The 19,337-nt window shown below is 33.6% G+C and overlaps 1 protein-coding gene across 3 annotated transcripts in view; it reads right to left on the bottom strand.

Annotated features, from left to right (window-relative positions):
• Positions 1-19,337, bottom strand: part of LOC111514274 (lutropin-choriogonadotropic hormone receptor) — a 796,850-nt gene that overhangs the window by 235,357 nt on the left and 542,156 nt on the right. For all 3 annotated transcript variants that reach the window (XM_074176962.1, XM_074176963.1, XM_074176965.1), the window contains one exon: positions 4,691-4,759. In XM_074176962.1, the coding sequence (XP_074033063.1) occupies positions 4,691-4,759 (69 nt within the window). The remainder of the gene's footprint in view (positions 1-4,690; positions 4,760-19,337) is intronic.

Genomic DNA, 19,337 nt, shown 5'->3' with positions numbered 1-19,337 from the left:
CTCCTTGTGTGAACACCATGCAGAAATTCTAACGACCTATTTCGTGGTACGGAAAAAACTTCAACATTCATTAACTTCTCGTAGGACTTTTATTGTTATTTGTCCCTTTATGGCGGTCACTTGAAACAAACTGGGTGGCTATTTTTAGAATGCTTGAAACGATTTTGTTGATTTCCTTGTAGATATTGATTCGGCTTTTATTTTACAGATTGTGAAAGGTTATAACCCAAAAAACAATGGAAATTATTGAGTATTTCAAAGGATGTTAGAGACTCTCGAGAGTCTGCATAATATTTTTGTATTGAGATTCAGTTACGAGAAGTGTTTAAAATAGGTACACAGAAAAATTGATAATATCTCTCATACTTTTCTCAATGTGTTGACATTACTCTGATCAATTATATATATCATTTAAATTTTTGATGTACAGATCTGAATCTATCCTCAAATTATACGAGTAGCTATTACTGGTACTATCATAAAATTCATATGAATCAATTGAGTCTATATATTTTCCAGTATCGTCAATTATATAATTGTATTTATAATCAGTATCATATTGATTATTGATAGAACAATTATTCTAAAATGAATAAATTAGAGAGTTTATCAAAAATTTATCATTAATAACGTATTCCAAAAACACTTTATTGTGAGATTTTCACTAAATTGTTTTATAAAAACGCAACACGTGTTTCGCCATACAATGGCTTCATCTGGCGTGTCTTTCAACTTGAGTTGAGGAGTTGAAAGACACGCCAGATGAAGCCATTGTATGGCGAAACACGTGTTGCGTTTTTGTAAAACAATTTAGTGAAAATCTCACAATAAAGTGTTTTTGGAATACGTTAGTTATGGATTTTCATCAAGTATCGGCCGATTCCATCATATATCATTTGTAAGATTTCTTCGGATTAAAAAGGAAAAGTTATTGAGAAACATAAGTTTGTTTATTGTTTTCGGAAAGGAACTATTTGGGCTTTCTACATCTCCATATCAATATAGCGAATGTAAAAACCTTTCAAAGGAAGGAAGAAAACAGTTAAATTTGAGATAAACTCTCACCGAAGATGTTGTTCAACTCATACAAACAAATACTGGCCTACAAAGTTTTATGCTGAGATATATTCCTCAGTTCCATACCACCAATATACGAAGAACTTTGAAAAGATTTTTAAGGATCTAGGTATGGAGGTGGTTTTTAAAACAACTCATACACTACAGAGCCTTTTAGGAAATTCAAAGAACAAGGTCGAGAATTAGGAAAAGTCTGGAATTTACGAAATTAAATGTAAAGAATGTGATGCAAGACAAGACAAAACAAAAAGACAAGACAAAAAGATCTATTAAAATAAGATAAAAGAAACACTTATCTCACCTAAAACATGGAAGACCAAATAAACACAGTTGAGTCACCCTATAGAACCTTCCTTCATGTAACAGTTAGTTGCACGAAGAAATGAAGAGAATTAAAGAGGCACATAATTATAGCCGACGAAAGATCTTTGAGAGAATGGTGAACAGGTGAACATAAAAGCCGAAGTGCTTTGCGGAGGAACAATGGCAATACTGAAATTGACAATTTGCTTAATATTTAAAAAAGAAAAAGGTTTCTACGTTTGTTTGAAGGTGGTTGACGATGTTTTGTGGTGCATTTCATCAGCTCGGACTTCCATTGTCTAATATGCTATAAATTGATTTGAAATCCCCGAGAGAATCTGTAAAAAATTAAAAAGATTAGTTGAAAAAATAACAATTTCATCAAACAAAAAACTGAAATTACAATGCAATAACATACAAGCAACAACCAAAAAAAAATGAAAAAATTGAACTATCAACACGAGCTGAAAAAATTCAAAAAATTATTAACAAGAAATGAAAATTAAAAAATATAAAATTAAAAGATTTCAAACCAAGTTACTTCACGACTTTTCGATTGTTAGTATCCACAATCGTCTTTGGGTTTTTATATTCTGTTGTAGGAAGGAAAACTCGATGCAATGATATAATGATTCTATATGATGATGATGATGATGATTTGTTTTGAAACATCATTTTTTCACTTTCTAACTGACCCCCTCATATGTAATTGATAAATGTCGTGATGGGTAATTAGATTAGTTATATTGAAATCTTAATATTATGTTTGTGAAGGCAGAAGTCGGTCCATACTGTTGCCGAGTCATTTTCGAGCTTAGCAGTAGATTCCGTGACAGAAAAATATATTCAGATCACTATATGTATAGAAATTTCTACTATATACCGTCGTTTAATAATCATCACCAGTAGATTTCAATTTTCGAACAGGAGCTCGATAGCCAAAATATAGGGTCAACTGCAAAAACAGTAAAATTGTAAACCTTCACAGTTCTTTTCTCGAGCGAGTTCTTCTTCATCTGCATTGAATTGATTCGTAATTACGGCAACATCCCCACAATGACAACTTTCATAACCTTTGCTTTCTGAATGAAAACAAAATAATAAGTGATTGCCAGTTTGGTTTCCAAAAGCAAAAAAACACTTCCGATGCCATATTTTCATTTCTTTACAATGTTTATTTCGACATAAGTGACAAAGAAACAGTGGCTGAAGTCTTCTGTGATATAGCAATAGCATTTGATTGCGTGAATCATAAAATTCTTTTACGGAAACTCAGTAGATACGGTATAACTGGAATAAGTCTTAAGTGGTTTGAGTCATACTTAGCAGATAGTATCCAGATGGTCAAAACCACTTCCTACTCAAATAAAGGTGAAATTACTTGCGGCGTCCCACAAGGTTCGGTGGTGGGACCACTTTTATTCTTAATTTACATTAATGACCTATCGTCTATGAACATCCAAGGAAAATTTACTTTATTTGCTGATGATACTACAATTTTATGGCATGCTCCTAACAACCATACGTTGTATGGAGTTATTGAGAATGACATCACGAAAGTGAAGGACTGGTTTGACTCAAATCTCTTGAGCTTGAATTTATCAAAAACAAAAGTAGTGTCCTATCGTTGCCAGATTCCAGCCGTACATATAAATAATATTTAAATTGTCAGCGTACCAACTTCTAAATTCCTTGGCTTGTTCATTGACAATAATTTAAACTTCAACAAACATATAGATACTTTGGAACTGCATTTGAACTTGGATCTACAGAAGCTAAAATGGTTTATCATTCTCTTTTTGAATTCCATCTTCGGTATGGTATTTGCTTTTGGGGCGTGTGTTCTACCACATGTCTTCAATCAGTATTACTAATACAAAAACGTGCAATACAATACATATGCAAAGCCAAGCCTAGGGACTCTTGTCGGCCTCTTTTTGCCTCTAACAGAATTCTAACTGTGGTCTCCTTATTTATATATGAGACAATTTGCCTTCTCTTCAAAAATAGGGTATTGATTAACAACTTGGACGCGCCAATGTATCAAACCAGGATTGCTTAACAACTTGGACGCGCCAATGTATCAAACCAGGCAAAGATCAGCTTTAAATTACCGCTGCCTTCTTCGACCCTAGTTGAAGATTCCATTAGTTACAACGGTCTCAAAATGTTCAATCGCCTTCCTCAAGCTATAAGAACCATAAATGACCTTAGAGCTCTTGAGGAAGAGTTGAAAGACTTGCTTTCTGTGAGACCTCATTATAGCTTAGCAAAATTCTACGATGATGATTTTAATTGAGAAGGCTAACTGTAATATACACTGTATTTTATTAATTTGATTCTATTCAATTTAGTCTAAATTGATTTATTTAATTTTATTGACCATGTTCTTATATCCTGAACGTTTTTTATTATTTACATGTTAATAAATATTACATTACATATTACATGTTATTACAGATTACATATTATTCACATTTACATGTCATTATTTACATGTCTCTTTTCAGTTGTCACTTACTTTTAGTGATTTTACTTTTGTGATACTTTTGTGATTTCATGTATATGTTATTTATTCAACGAAAGTCATTTTTGTGGAGGAAAAAATCAGTTTTTCATCGACCATTTTTGGGTATTTGTTACCTTTCACAATCTGAAAAATATAAAAATTAGAATGGAGAACTTTATACAAGTGTAGAAGGGCAAACTTTAAAGTTATCGGGGTAAACCTAAAAGTTTGTCCTTCTACACTTGTATAAAGTCTCCATTTTAATTTTTATATTTTTCAGATTGTGGATGGTAACAAATGCCCAAAAAAGGTCGATGAAAAACATGTTATTTATATTTCGTACAAGGCTTTGTCAATAAGAATTTATTCTTCAGACAATAAAGTATATTTGAATTGAATTGAACCTAATAAATCAAATTTTGTCAAATTGCTCAATATTTATTTCTTTCTTGATTTTTCAAATGTTGTAGTAGTTATTCTGCTATTCCGGGCAAACACAAATTTAACGACGAAAACTCATAACGGTATAACTAATACGATTCTGTGATTTTGTTTTATGTATCAGGCAAGTTTTACTCGATCACTCAGTGGTTTTGATAGTAATTCTGCTATTTCAGGCAAATCCAATGAATCAAAAATAAAATATAATTGTAATTAACACCATTTTCAACAATGTTTCATAAACGTATTAGATTTGATTTGATTTGATTTGATAACAGAAGTTTTGGCATAGAACAAGTGGACCAGGATGATGCTCCTTATTGTTTAAATAATAATAAAACAGTGAACTTTTGAACTCACATTTGTTCTGCTCTAAGATTTCCGACCTGCCTCGATCGTATTTCCTGAATACTGTTGTGTTCCAAATCTCTGAAAAAATTAATTTGAATAAGTTTTTAGAATATATATTTGCAAGGTAATGGATGAACGTCATTATTTCCCTCAATGCATAACACACCAGTAAAAACAATGTAGGCTAGGAGCGTTTTCAGAGTTTAATAGCGGTTGAATGCACTACACTTGTTCAATCGATCAGAATGAACATAAATTGGTACTTATGTTTCACATGGAATATGAAATTTTGGTTTCGAAAACAGTTTGTTTGAGTTAACATCACCGTTTGCTTCTTTTAGAATCCATCGTAACATATAATCCATATGCACCTCGCTTAATCGATCAAAATAATGACAATTTCATAATTTCGAAAATGTTGCTTTTAAGCAAATTCTCTGGTGTGAAATAAATTGAGATCAAATCTCTTCACGTAGGGCCTCGAAATTTTATCAGATTATTATGCACAGAAGTCATTTTTTCAACAGAGTTCCGAAAATCATAACTTAGCACACATTAAGATCTAATGAACACTAACATTTCATACAGTAGTAATAAACATATTTTCAGTATTTTATCGACCTACTTGGAGTATTTTCGCCTTCTATAATCTAGAATAAAATATTATAATAAAAAATTTTGTACGCGTGTAGAACGGGGCAATTTTTCAGTTCACTCCGATAAGTTACTGCGAAATTTAAATATTCCTCACAAAGAAACATTTTTTTTTCATCAGTAACATATCGAATCCGATAATTTTGCCTATTGAGAAAAAGAAACCGAGAAATTATACAGATACTTATAAGTTTAGTAAGCTGATTATAAGGTCTTCATCTTTAAAATTGATAAAGTTTCAAGTAGGTATAACGTTTTTTTGGCAGATTGTCTTCACTTCTGAACTTCCACAATATTTATCAAATGACTTTCTAAATGTGAAATTTGGTAATGTTGTTGATTGACTTCTTAAACTTTCGATGTAGTACAAAGTATTTTTTGATATTATTCTGTTGCTAATTCGTCCGTATCCATATTTTTCTTGGGGGTTTGTAAAAGGTTTTCATATCTATATGAACTTCTTGTTGAGATTTTTTTTTATCTTTATGGGAAATATTGCAACACAGTGATGAAAATATTAGGTTATGTGATGAGATCATTTCCAGAATAAGAAACAGTCAAACTTCAGTATTGGAATACATTCATTTTTCATAAAAAATGAATGAAATTATCAGCTAAAGTTGACCTTGTTCAATATTGCAGCCCATCACTTTTCTGAGTTTCATATTAATTTTTCATTAGTATTTCCCCATCAATTATATATTCAAAGTAGCTCAAAATATTTTGTCATGAATATCAAAACTTTGGGGAAATAAACATTTTGAATTTCCTCTACATGGTGGGGTCTGGTAAATGTTCACTAGGTCAGTTACTTTCCACTTATATTCATACAAGATTTCCTGTTCAAGGATTTTGAAGAAAAATCATCTATATTTATTTCGATCTTGAAAAGTTTCTCAATTATTTCAATAAATCAATGATTCAAACGAAAACATGTTTTGAATAAATAGGTTGTGAGGTCCGACTATTCATTTCAATAGTCATCAAAAATGTGAGGTGGATTGGTGATACTGAATGTTCAAATTCCCCTATGAGGAGAGTAACTACTGAGTGACTACAAGAGCAAGTAATTTCGGGTGGCACCAACTTGAAGATGCAACTTTTGATTTCTTTCTAAATAGATGAATCCTAAGCACGTGGTGGCGATGACCACTCTCCTTATGATCATGTCATTTACGGAATCAAAGGAGGACTCAAACTAACAATATCAAAGGAAGACACGCGTCCCAGCGGCAGTCTATAAATTATTGATTGAGCTTCGACATTGACTGCTGGAAGATATTTCGACCCAAGTCTGTCTACAGCTTTAGGTAACTCAAGATGAGCATTGCATTCATGATCCTTCACCAGACAAAGTTGGTTCAACCCTTAAATACTTCAATTACATAATAGAGCTGAACTAATGGAAATAAGTCGGGGCCACCACGATGGATATTACCTAGCTCAAGAGGTTCTCTATGATCCCTGATCCTTTTTTAACACTCTGGGTCCAGTTGCCGCAACCGAAAGATAGTTTTCAGATGGACCGATCAAGTGAATTACGTGTCTTTACGTGGGATCCCTCATACAGTGTCACCATTAAAGTGCGCACCATATGGGAAACTTTTTTTTCGAAAAGTTTCAATGAAGTTTAACTTCGGCACTTGTTTATGCTTTTAATTTAACTGAAAATGATGCGGCCAACTGCGACCCACTGACGTTCAGTGTTTGTCAAATTCAACTTTTTTTTAAAACAAATTGAAAAAGTGCATTTCTAGATCGAATTTAACAAAAAGTTACTTGAAAAAGTTGTGTCTACGGCAATTTCACATCCATATGCCAAATGTTATGCAACTAGGATGAAGTTAACGTTTTGCTTATTTTTGACAGATATACCCTTTATTTTAAAAAACAAGTTAGGTTAATTGTCATCAATTCATGTATACATAACAAACTCATCATGGAGTTTAACTTTTCCGATACATTTTTACTTATACGCACATTTTTAGAGAGAAAATGACTGGTGCAAAGTTTCAATCACTTGACTATTTTCTTAAACAAACATTTGATTTCGAAAAAGTAGAGGCAACTAAAGAAAAATGCAAATAATTTCGATAGAACTATTATTATTATTATAAATTTGAAACAACAATAATATTATAGAAAATACAAATGGGTACAAAAAATTACTTATTGATCTAAATGAGGTTGTCAAACACTTATAGCCTACATTTCAGTATGTCGTCCTCCACATTCAATACAAATTATGGTCCTTCTACTGACATCTGTAACTGCATTTTTAATAAATCGGGGATTTATATTTGCACAGCACTCGCGAATGGTATTTTCCAGATGTTGTATGTCAGTAAATGGTATACTTCGGTACACTTTTTGTTTCAGTTAACTCCACAAGAAAAAGTCCAAAGGCGTCAAGTCGGGTGATCTAGGTGGCCAATAATGTTCCCAATTACATCCAATAACTTTGCCTCTGAACATTTGTTGGAGGGACTGTTTTACAGCAACCGTGTGATGCATTGATGCGACATCAAGCTGATACCACAGGCCGTATTTAATATTTGAAGGCATATTATCTAAAACTTCACTAACCTCATTATTCAAAAGGTTGAGATAACCGACGGATGATGAATTTTCCCTTAAGGAAAATGGCCCAAATATTTGGTCGTTAAGTATCCCACACCATACATTAGTTTTGCAAGGGATACTGATCACCACATTCAACTGTGAAATTGGGATTTTCTTGGGACCATCATCGGCAATTTTGAGAACTCACCATTCTATTTGAAGAGAACGTCCATAAAATTTCATACGGAAACTTTTCATTTTCTTCTCTCTCTCTCCTTAAAACCAGAATGAAAACCCCAAACGGACATCAAAATCTCGTTCTTTTAATGTGTTAATAAATTTTGGCTTGTAAGGCCAAAATTTATTCTTTAATAAAAATTTTCTAACACTTTCTCTCTTGTAATCGGTATTTTTTATAATATCGGTTATGCTCGTTTGCCCGTGTTCAATAATTTTCAAACAAATGTTAAGTTAGGCCTCCTCATCATATGTACTTGGAGTGTGCTTTTTCTCAAATTGATCTGTTACGGATCCTGTTTCTCTGAATTTCGACATCATCCTCGACACAGTAGTATGTTGAAAATTTTTTCCTGGATGCCGTTAATTAAAAATGTTAGCTACTTGCCGGTATGGTGAATTCTCACCACATATTAAAACTATTTCTATTCTTTCCTGAAGAGACAACAATAACTGTTAAAAATTTGACAAGTAAATCAACAACTTGACACTACCATAGCATGCATTTTGTTTGTCAAGACCTACTTAAAAATTTTATTCAATGTGATTAAGCATCCTTACCGCCCTAGTTAGTGTTTATAAATAATCTGTAAATACTGAATATTGAAATTTTAATGTAATTTCAACTCTTGTAATTTTATTAATACTTATTGCACTTTTTGAGTTGTGTCTGCTTTTTAATAAAATAGCCAAGTGATTAAAACTTTGCACCAGTCATGTTAAAATTTTTATAGCACATTTTTAATGTCTCTCTAAAAATGTCCGAATAAGTGAAAATGTATCAGAAAAGTTAAACATGAATTGATGACAATTAACCGAACTTTTTTTTTAAAATAAAGGGAATATCTGTCAAAAATAAGCAAAACGTTAACTTCATCCTAGTTGCATAAAATTTGGCATATAGATATAAAATTGCCGTAGACACAACTTTTTCAAGTAACTTTTTGTTAAATTCGATCTAGAAATGCACTTTTTCAATTTTTTCCAAAAAAAAAGTTGAATTTGACAAACACTGAACGTCAGTGGGTCGCAGTTGGCCGCATCATTTCAAGTTAAATTTAAAGCACAAACAAGTGCCGAAGTAGAACTTCATTGAAACTTTTCGAAAAAAAAGTTTCCCATATGGTGCGCACTTTAATACACTGTATATGATCGATAGTAGACGTCCCCGGATAGAAATATTCTGTTGCAGATTGGACCAACATAGAGCTTCCGATGCTGTAGATTCCTGCAATCCACAGCTCTGACTCAAACTTTGTATGGCATCGTGTCTTGATTTTTTCATTAAAAATCAGTGATTCTGGAACTCAGGAAATAATGCTGTTCTGAAACGTCGTTTGTTTTTGGAAAAGAATGTTGTGTTTTTGTTCCTAAGAAAGGGTCATTGAAGAAAAAATATTTTCAGTTATTCGGATTATTCTCATAAGATATTGTTTTTTCTTCATGAAGCCGAATAGTATATTCGAAGCTGGCTAGAGATATTTTGAAGCCTCCAATATAGTGTCAATAACGAATAATCGTCTTTTGTCTTTTTTGAATTCACGATCTCAAATGAAAAATCAGTATAGTGTTCACTTGCAAGCAGTAAATACTAAACTTGAAAATTCCTTGTTCAATGAAGAATATTGAAAGAAATAAATGAAGCTTTTCGCCTATGTTGATGCCATCTCTAGATGATAACGAGTCTTCAGTTCTCTTATTGTCATAACTAACGCTGTTGGCCACAGTAACTTCGAAAGAAATCAAGCAAACCGTTTGCTAAGCGACGAAAGGGCAGGAAACCATTGTTATAGGAAGATGAAGGGCAATTTAAAAACTAATATTTATTTGAAAAAACTACGTATTTCAGGATACAAAACTATGGCAAGGCATGTTAACACAGACGTCACTGATGAACATCAAGAAAACGTTAACCATAGAAATGTATTTTTATGCGTACTTTGCACGTAACAAAATTGAAAAAAGAAGCCGTAGCGGTTTCTGAGAATTAGAGAAGAAATGATTTTTTGTTGAATTTCAACATCTTGTATCTCAGAAATGAAGCATTCGATCATGAAACACTCTGATTAGTGTGGATCTGGCTGAAAAGATAGGGTTATTGAAAATACATATACAGTTGTTCTTGTAATTTTATTTTTTGAAAAAATGTTGCGAGAATATTCATCAATTCATAATAAAGTCTTCACTGAATGAACAATTGAAGAATGCATACTTTTTTTTCAAAATGAAAGAACAATTTTCTGATTGATTCCGCCGTTGCTTGATAAAGATCAATAGTAATTTCACAAACTACACTTTACGATTTGATCTTCACAAACTTTATTTTTAAAAATATCACATCTTTCACAAACTACACTTACGATTTGATCTTCACAAACTTTATTTTCAAAAATATTACATCTTTCGTTATCACAGTAGCTTTTTCGTAGTCAATAACATACTGGAAGTTGATTATTTACTTTAATTTTTGTATACCCCACGTAATCACCAGTGAGAACTACCTGCTGCAGACTACTGTCTGTTTAAAATCTGTTTTTCCGCTAACCAGCTGTCGTACCCCTACCAACGACAACCCTCAGAAGTCGAAACTTGTGCGAGCTAAGGATTAACGAGGTCTTACCTTTCAACGTGTGATTCCTAGATAATTATCTAGAGCATCTACTCAACTTGTATATACCTAAGGTACATCTTCAATTATGATTACTTTGAGCATATTATATCAATTCTACGTCGATAATATAATATCTACGAAGACTAGGAAAACATCGGTTTCTAAGAAAACACGTTCGGTTATTATGATCTATTTAAATCCGGTTGCCATTTAGTAAAATGTTTGAATTTTTGAGTTAAATAATTTCCATTGCTTCCAAATGATTTATCTTCTAATCTTAATATCTGAGTCTTCGTAGACATATTATTGACGTATTATTGATATAATATGTGCTAGGTAATCATAACTGAGAATGTACCTTAGGTATGTAAAAGAAAAAGTTGAGTAGATGCTCTAGATAATTATGATCGAGAAAGTACTTGTGTTAGTAGATTTTATTGATGATTACATGGAGTATATAAAAATTAGAATGAAGAGTTATCCTCCTCTAAGCTACTGTGATAGCGAAATATGTCGTGATATTTTTGAGAATAAAGTTTGTGAAGATTAAATCTTCAACTGGAGTTTATGAAATGAAAAAGCAATATCAATAATAATTTAGAAAACAGTGTTTCAGGATTTGAAAATGGGAAATCGTTAAAAATTAATTTGTATTGCTCAGAATGAACCTTCTCATATATTTTCTTCAGTAAAACGTCTGAGTGAATGTGCGTTTTTCAACAAAATCTTGATAAAGTAATTGAAATTTGATGGTATGATTTTCGAATTTTTATATGCATATAGACGGACAATTGCCGTATGAACTAAGATACACCAGCAAATTAGATCGTATCTACAAGAAGTTAAACGTGGAAGTAGCCTTAAAAACTTGCTCACTTCAACAAATGTGTGGTAACCCAAGAGTCATGATAGCGGAGAGTAGGGAATATACAGGGTGTAACTAAATAAGTGTAAAACATTTAAGGGATGATTTCAAATCGGAAAAAAAGATAGGATCTTTCATATCAAAAAAAAAATCATTGGAGCATCCCTTGTTAAGATACAGCCCCTTAAAGGGGGTACATAAAATTTGTATAACAATTTTTTTCACAAGCACTGAAAAAAGTTACAATATTGAAATCAACCTGACGTTTTGTACTACCAAAAAGACACTTAGCCAGTAATTTATTTGGTTTACCCCAAGGTTGTAAGGGTGGAAAACGTAACCGCTAAAATTTATTTCCAATGTAACTTTTTGTCTTATCATTTGTTTACCATTTAAAAATTTATTTCCGATAGCCTGTTTCATTCTAAACAAAAAAATGTCTCCTGGGTTTTTTGCCCAAAATAAACCAGTTCGCAGCAAAATATTATTTTACGAACAACTACAGAGATAAATCGTCATAGATGCGAAAATACGAAACTAATCTATCAAATCTATCGATTTACGTATTTTCGTATTACAATTTCGTAATACGGATAATACGTAATACGTATATGTACGTATACGTATGTAATACGTATTACAATTGTCACTATCGCTATTAGCGATAGTGACAATTGGATTGGTATGAGGCTGTCAGTTCGTGAATTTTCGAAATTGAATTAATACTAATTATGTGTTGTTGTTCTGTTCTTAATTTGTTACTTTAATAATTCACTTGTTATTAAAATGACATATACAAATGAGAAAATGGGCTGATGAAAACCTTCACGCTATTTTCTAAAGTAACCATCAAGAACAGTTTTCTCTTAACGTGTGGCTCGGAGTTATTGGGGATGTTTTAATTGGGCCTTATTTTCTACCTCCTCGATTAAATGGTTAGACATACATTCAATTTTTAAGAGAAGTGCATCCAGTACTGCTGGAGGAAGTTCCTTTGGGCGTCAGATGGATATGTTTTTTATGCATAATGGAGCTCCCGCCTATTTTAGTCAGGTAGCACGTCAGCATTCAACTGAAACATATGCAAATCAGTGGATAGGTCGAGGAGGACCACAGAACTGGCCCGCTCGATCCCCGGATCTCAATCCTCTCGATTTCTCTATTTGGGGCCATTTACAGCATTTGTTTTATCGTACTCCTGTTCGCGATGTAGAGGACTTATGAATGAAACCGCATCATCGATGCGTGTAGGGTAATCAGAGAGACTCCAGGAATATTTGAGCGAATACGTGGCTCAATGCGCCGACGTCTAGACGCATGCGTAATGTCTTCAGGTGGACATATTGAACATTTACTATGATTTCTACATGTTGTGTGTTTTGTTATTAATAAATTAGTTTTGTTTATTACCCTTCAATCGTCTAATGCAGGTACTAACTACAAAATAACAATACATCCAGTTCGCATTTATGACGATGTATCTCAGTAGTTGTTCTAAAATAATTTTTTGCTGCGAACTGGTTTATTTTAGGCAAGAGACATTTTTTGTTCAGAATGAAACAGGCTATCGGAAATAAATTTTTAAATTGTAACCAAAAAGCAGCTCCGTACATTTTCTAACATTTTTCTTGAAAAAATGTTGATTATTGAAGTGAAAAGTATCAAAGAACGAGGAATAAGGTGTAAAGGTGACCTAGTGAATAAATGCTTGTGTTTCAAAACCGTTCATTTTGTCGAAAAGAAGACTGGAAATTTGCCTTTTTCTGAACTTTGAAGGGCCGTAACTTTGTAAATAAGGGGAGCGTCGTTTTTCCCTTGGGATTCGTAATCTACGCATCAAAATACATAAGTACACTTAAACATTTTTTTCAAAATCGCCGGGTGCTCTCAAAACGAAAATTCACCTTTTTTTAAATAGAGAAGGAGACCTATGATTCATAGGTCTTCCATACGAACCGAAATACACCAACGAATCGATTTATTTTTTGACAGCATTCTTGTTGTGATGGGAGAAAAGTGTTATCAATAGATTCATTTGACGTCAGAAGTTTTAAATTCAAATATTCAAATTAAATGTCAGAGTTTAAAGTAGATCATTCGGAACAACTTCAAATGCAGTTAAGTAATTTCCTGCTGGAAGAAGATTGAAGGAAAAGAAATTTGATAGAGTTGAATGTTGAAATATCGTATCATCATTTGGCAGGCGTACTCGATCAGCCAAGAAGATGTCAATTTTTTTTAAAAGATATATTTTTGTTTTGAAAAATGTGACGTTTGTAATATAGCCCTAGATATTGCAGAAACTGAAATAATCTTATGCAGCCAAACTTTTGCATATTGGCTCAAAATAATAAGCTTTTATCGTATTTTAGGAAATCAAAAAGTTGGAATTTGACAGATAATGTTATTGACTTGAATATTATTGTTCATCTCGATTAGAGGAAATTGATACCAGAGTCAAGTTTCGAATCGAAATCATAATAAAAATAATCCTATATGGTGCGGACTCCATCTACCATGCAGCATACCGACTTGTTAAGAACTACCATATGGTTTTATCATACCCTCATTTTTTGAGTTCCGTCCTATTCTGATTTGTCCCATTCTATCAGTTATTATATTTCAATGTGCATACTCCTACAACATATGAAAAATATGGTCGAGTGTGAAGTCTTCTCAAAATAATGGAAACGTTTTGTTATCAGCTGACCAAAAATCGGAAGTATGCTCAAAAATTCCTAGAAAGACTGAATGTTCCCGTAGAAGTTCTATAGATTTGGAAATGAAGAGAAAAGCTATAGAAATAGATAAACAAAGAAGAAATCTGGAATTGAAACAGAAAGAAAATAGTTTACATTTGCTTCAGATGGAAGAAGAGTTACACAAAGCTGAGCTATAAGAAAATGAAAATGGCAGTATTCGTGAGAGTGTTCATCTTCAGTCTTAAACATTGAGTTTGGCTTCGAGAGGAGAGCCGGTTGATGAACAAGAACATAGAGGTGCTATAGCCCAGTGGGTTGAAAATATATCTATCCACCGACAGCAAGCACCTGAAATGACAGAAAGAGTAGAAAAAAGTGACAAGAAAAATACATGTAGCAATGACATTGAAATGCTTTGTGAAACAATTACAAATGTTTTCAAATCAGTTTCGATACCAGTTACAGTTGATTCTAATCAATCCTCGAATGCACAATCCGATAAATTCCAAATGCGGAAGACATTGGAGAAAGATTTCCCACATTTTGATAGAAATCCTCAGGATTGGCCCTTGTTTTATAAGTCGTTCAAAAATCTTCGCAAACTCTGTGATTATAGCAATGAAGAAATTGTATTGAAATTGCAAAGATTTCTCAAAGGAGAGGCTAAATCCGCAGTTGCTGGAATGTTGTTTACGGCTGAAAACGTGGACAATGTCATTTCTACCTTGGAAAACAGATTTGGCCGACCTGAATATATAATTGACACAGTAATTTATAAAATAAGACAAATTCCTTCCATTAAAGACGGCAGTTTGGAGAAATTGATTCACTTTCCATCTGAAGTGAACAACGTGGTGTCAATAATGAAAAGTTTGGAAAATAAACGTCACCTGGAAAATCTTCAACTGATAAGAGAGTTACTTGAAAAAATTACAGAGATGATGAAGCTTTCATGGGGAGAAATAGTCAAAGACAAAAAAGGTGAAATAAATTTGGAAGATTTCAGTGCATGGTTGACAAAAAAGGCCAGCTCTGCATGTTATGTTAGTACCCCTCGTTTGAATACTGAATTTCATTCTTCGAAATTCACTAATTTCAAGAAAAACTAAAGGGTTTTCAACACGACCCAAGTAAATCCGAAATATGTAATTGTGTGACTGTGATTAGTCCCAGCACCACGAAGGTACCTGCCCTCAAATGCAATTTTTGAAAAAAGATGGGAAATTGTCACCAGAAAGAAATTGTGCTTTTCTTGTCTCCGGAAAAATCATCAGAAGTTCAAATGCAGAATGAGAAAACCGCGCGGTGGGAACGGTTGTGAATTGTTTCATCATCCTCTGTTTCACAAACAACTAGAAAATGAGAATAGAATTGTTACTACAAGATAATAATGAAAATGATCCGGAAATGGTGTGCTCCGTAAATAATCCCACAAGCAAAGTCCTATTACGAGTAATTCACGAATTTTATGTGAATTACGAGTAATTCACATAAAATTATATAGACCAAGAGGCAATGTATCTGTTTTGGCACTGTGTGATGAAGCTTTGACCGTAACACTCTTAGATTCAGGAATCGCCGAAAAACTTGGACTAACTGGTGTCAAAGAGTTTCTCTGACTTCAGTGGACAAGTGAAAATGTGACTATGCAAGAAGATTCCATGCGATTAAGCGTGAAAGTATTCAAAATAGACGACAGCAATAAAAATATAATTTTGAAAGGTGTGCGAACTGTCACCAACATGTCACTTCCAGATCAAAACGTCAATATTGCAGATTGGAGAAAATACACGCATCTACGAGGGGTTCCGATAAATGACATTCATAATGAAAAACCTGTAATGCTCATTGGTCAAGATAATATCCATTTGATAATTGCCAGACAGATATGGAGTGGCCAGGAACATCTTCCAATTGCCAGTAGATGTAAATTGGGTTGGTCTTTCCATGGACCAAGCCCTATTAAAGAGGAAACTGTCTTCAAAGCTCACACCTTACACATTTGTGAGAAACAATTATTCGATGATGAACTTCAAGAATTATTCAGAAAATTGTATGCGACAGAAACTTTTGGCACTCTGATAACAACCGATCAACTCTCCCAGGAAAGTTCAAGAGCCTTGAATTTGATGAATAGTACAATCAAATACAACGGACAAAATCACGAAATTGGATTATTATGGAAAATAAATGATGTAACCTTGCCAGAAAGTGAATTTCAAGCCTTCCAAAGACTGAAATGTGTAGAAAAAAAATGTCGTCTAAACAAAAATTTTGCCATAAATAATTGTGAAAAAATTGAGAATTATGAAGAAAAAAGGATACGTTAGAAAACTGACTGAAGAAGAAGAGAAACACATCAATCCTCACACATGGTATCTGCCCCATTTTGCTGTGGAAAATCCAAACAAGCCAAACAAAATCAGGCTTGTGTTCGATGCAGCTGCCAAATCGAACAATACAAGTCTCAACGACGTGTTACTCTCTGGATCAGATCTAGTGTAATCCTTAGTGTCGATTGTATGGAAATTTCGACAAAGACGATTTGGTTTTTGCAGGGATGTAAAAGAAATGTTCCATCAAATCAGTATATGAGAACAAGACAGATGTGCGCAACGATTTCTTTGGAAAAATTTGGAATATGATCGACTTCCTGATGTTTACGAAATGTTTGTTATGACATTCAGGGCAACATGTTCTCCAGTATGTGCCCAGTTCGTTAAAAATTTCAATGCTGAAAAATTCGCTTCAGATTCAGACGTAAAAACCGCTATCATGAAAAAGTTCAACGTTGATGATTATCTGGATTCCAAAGACACAAAAGAGGAAGCTCTTCAAATGATTTTAGAAGTACGCAGAGCCCAAAAAATTGCTGGCTATGAGGTAATAAATTGGATAACGTATTCCCAATTAATTCGAACGAAGCTTGCCGATGAACTAGTTTTGGCTTCAACGAAGACAATTGACGAAACTCCTCTACATCGAATATTAGGCATGTGGTGGGGCACTGACAATGATGATTTTTCATTTAAATTTGAAAAATCCCAGATTTCCAAAGGAACTCCTACGAAAAGAACTGTTCTAAGGTCTTTGATGTCTGTTTTTGATCCGCTAGGTTTGATTTCCCCCTTCACCGTGATAGGAAAGATTCTAATGCAGGATATATGGTGATCTGGAATCGACTGGGATGATGTTTGTCACAGGACCAATAGATTTCCTGAAAAAAAAATTATGAGAGAAATCGAGAAGGTCTCTGAAATACAAATTTCTAGATGTTACAGCTATAGCTACCGAACTTCACACATTTTGTGACAGCAGTGAAAAGGCGTTTGCTGCAGCAGTATATCTTCGAGTTGTTGGAGTTGAAGAAACTGAATTTTGCCTTATTTCGGTAAAATCTAGATTCTCTCCGTTGAAACCGTTATACTATACCCAGGTTGGAACTTCAGGCAGCGGTCATGGCAAGTCGGCTTTCTCAACTGATGAAAAAAGATCTGGAAATTCCTATCAGCCGAATATTTTTTTGGTCCGACTCAAGATGTGTTTCGAACTGGATAAGAGGTAATGGAAGAAACTATAAACCATTTGTATCCCATCGAATAGGAAAAATACAAGAACGAACGGAAGAGATTGGTACTGGGTTTCAACTGAATATAACATTGCAGGTGAAGCAATAAGATGGACAGTCCGAGGAACTTTGGCGGTGCCAAAAAGACAACATGAAATATTTGTGTGAAGTGGATGTTGAATTGGAACAAAAAAAGTTTGAAACATGTCTGTTCATTACGAGCTATGAAAATTGTTTACCACTAGTGAAAAGCTTCTCCAAGTGGATACGATTAATTCGTTCTACGGCTTGGTGCTTGAGATTCATTAACATTCTCAAAAACAAAAAAAATGTTCGAACCCTATTTGACAAAAGAACAGATTTTTGATGCTGAGGAAATTTGGGTACAGTGTGCACAACAAGAGAGTTTTCCCTCAGAGATCTGCTGTCTCAAGAATGGAAAACCTTTAAGTGGAAGAAGTAAGCTTGCCAGTCTATGTCCTGAACTGAAAGATGGAATTATGGTTCTCTCTGGCCGAACAAATCTATCGAGATGGTTGTCAAGAGATGTTAGTCAACCAGCTACATTGAATACTAATGCAGACAATCTAGGGAGAGAATGAAAAATATCTCGCATGTTATGAGATCCTTTCTGAAATCGCTGGACAAGAGAGTATCTACCTAACTTTTTAAGGCGAAGTAAATGGACAAGAGATAATAAACCCATAGCATTAAATGATATCGTCATATTGGTTAATGATCAAGCCCCTAGACATAACTGGAAGTTGGGCAGAATAACTGGCATATATCCTGGACCTGACGGGAGAATCCGGGTAGTTGATGTTAAAACATCAACCTCGGAATTCACGCGACCAGTAACGAAGATATGTAAATTGGAGCTAGAGAACAACTGAATTCTCTAGCGGGGGAAGAATGTGGATATTTACTTATTATTTATCATTCTGTGTGTTTATTTTGTGTTCATTTGTTTTGTAAACAAGATTAGTCAGTTGAAGATTGAAAAATAGTAAAAACGTCAATGAAGTTCCGTCTTGACTAAAATTGGATTTATTGGCTTGAGTTGATCAATTCTTCTGAAAGGATAACACATTCAATATTGACATTTGTTGGACTAGGTAATTTCTGATTTCTGAACGTATTTGCAACGTTGGTCTGTTCACAAAGAAGAAGAAGAGAAAGAAAATGCTGCAAACCGCCTAACATAACCCAAGTTTTTCATCAATACTCGGCAGTTGCAATGACGTTAAACGCTGAACCACATTAAAAATAGTTTCTTATGAGTATACTGATCTAACGATCAAGGTATAAAGTTATAAGAAGAACCAAATGTACATCATTTGTTCTTATAGACCTACAAGTGCAAAATACGAAGAACTTGAAACTCAATTAGTTAGAATTATGGATAAGTATTATAAACCTGCTGTTAAATTTATCATTTGTGGTGACTTCAATTTAGA

Source organism: Leptinotarsa decemlineata, unplaced genomic scaffold (assembly GCF_025532065.1).
Source record: "Leptinotarsa decemlineata unplaced genomic scaffold, Ldec_3_MD MMD2_P_RNA_scaffold_14, whole genome shotgun sequence".
Taxonomy (NCBI): Eukaryota; Metazoa; Arthropoda; class Insecta; order Coleoptera; family Chrysomelidae; genus Leptinotarsa; species Leptinotarsa decemlineata.
Note: the sequence above shows the minus strand (reverse complement) of the source record. Positions and strands in the feature narration are given on the sequence as shown.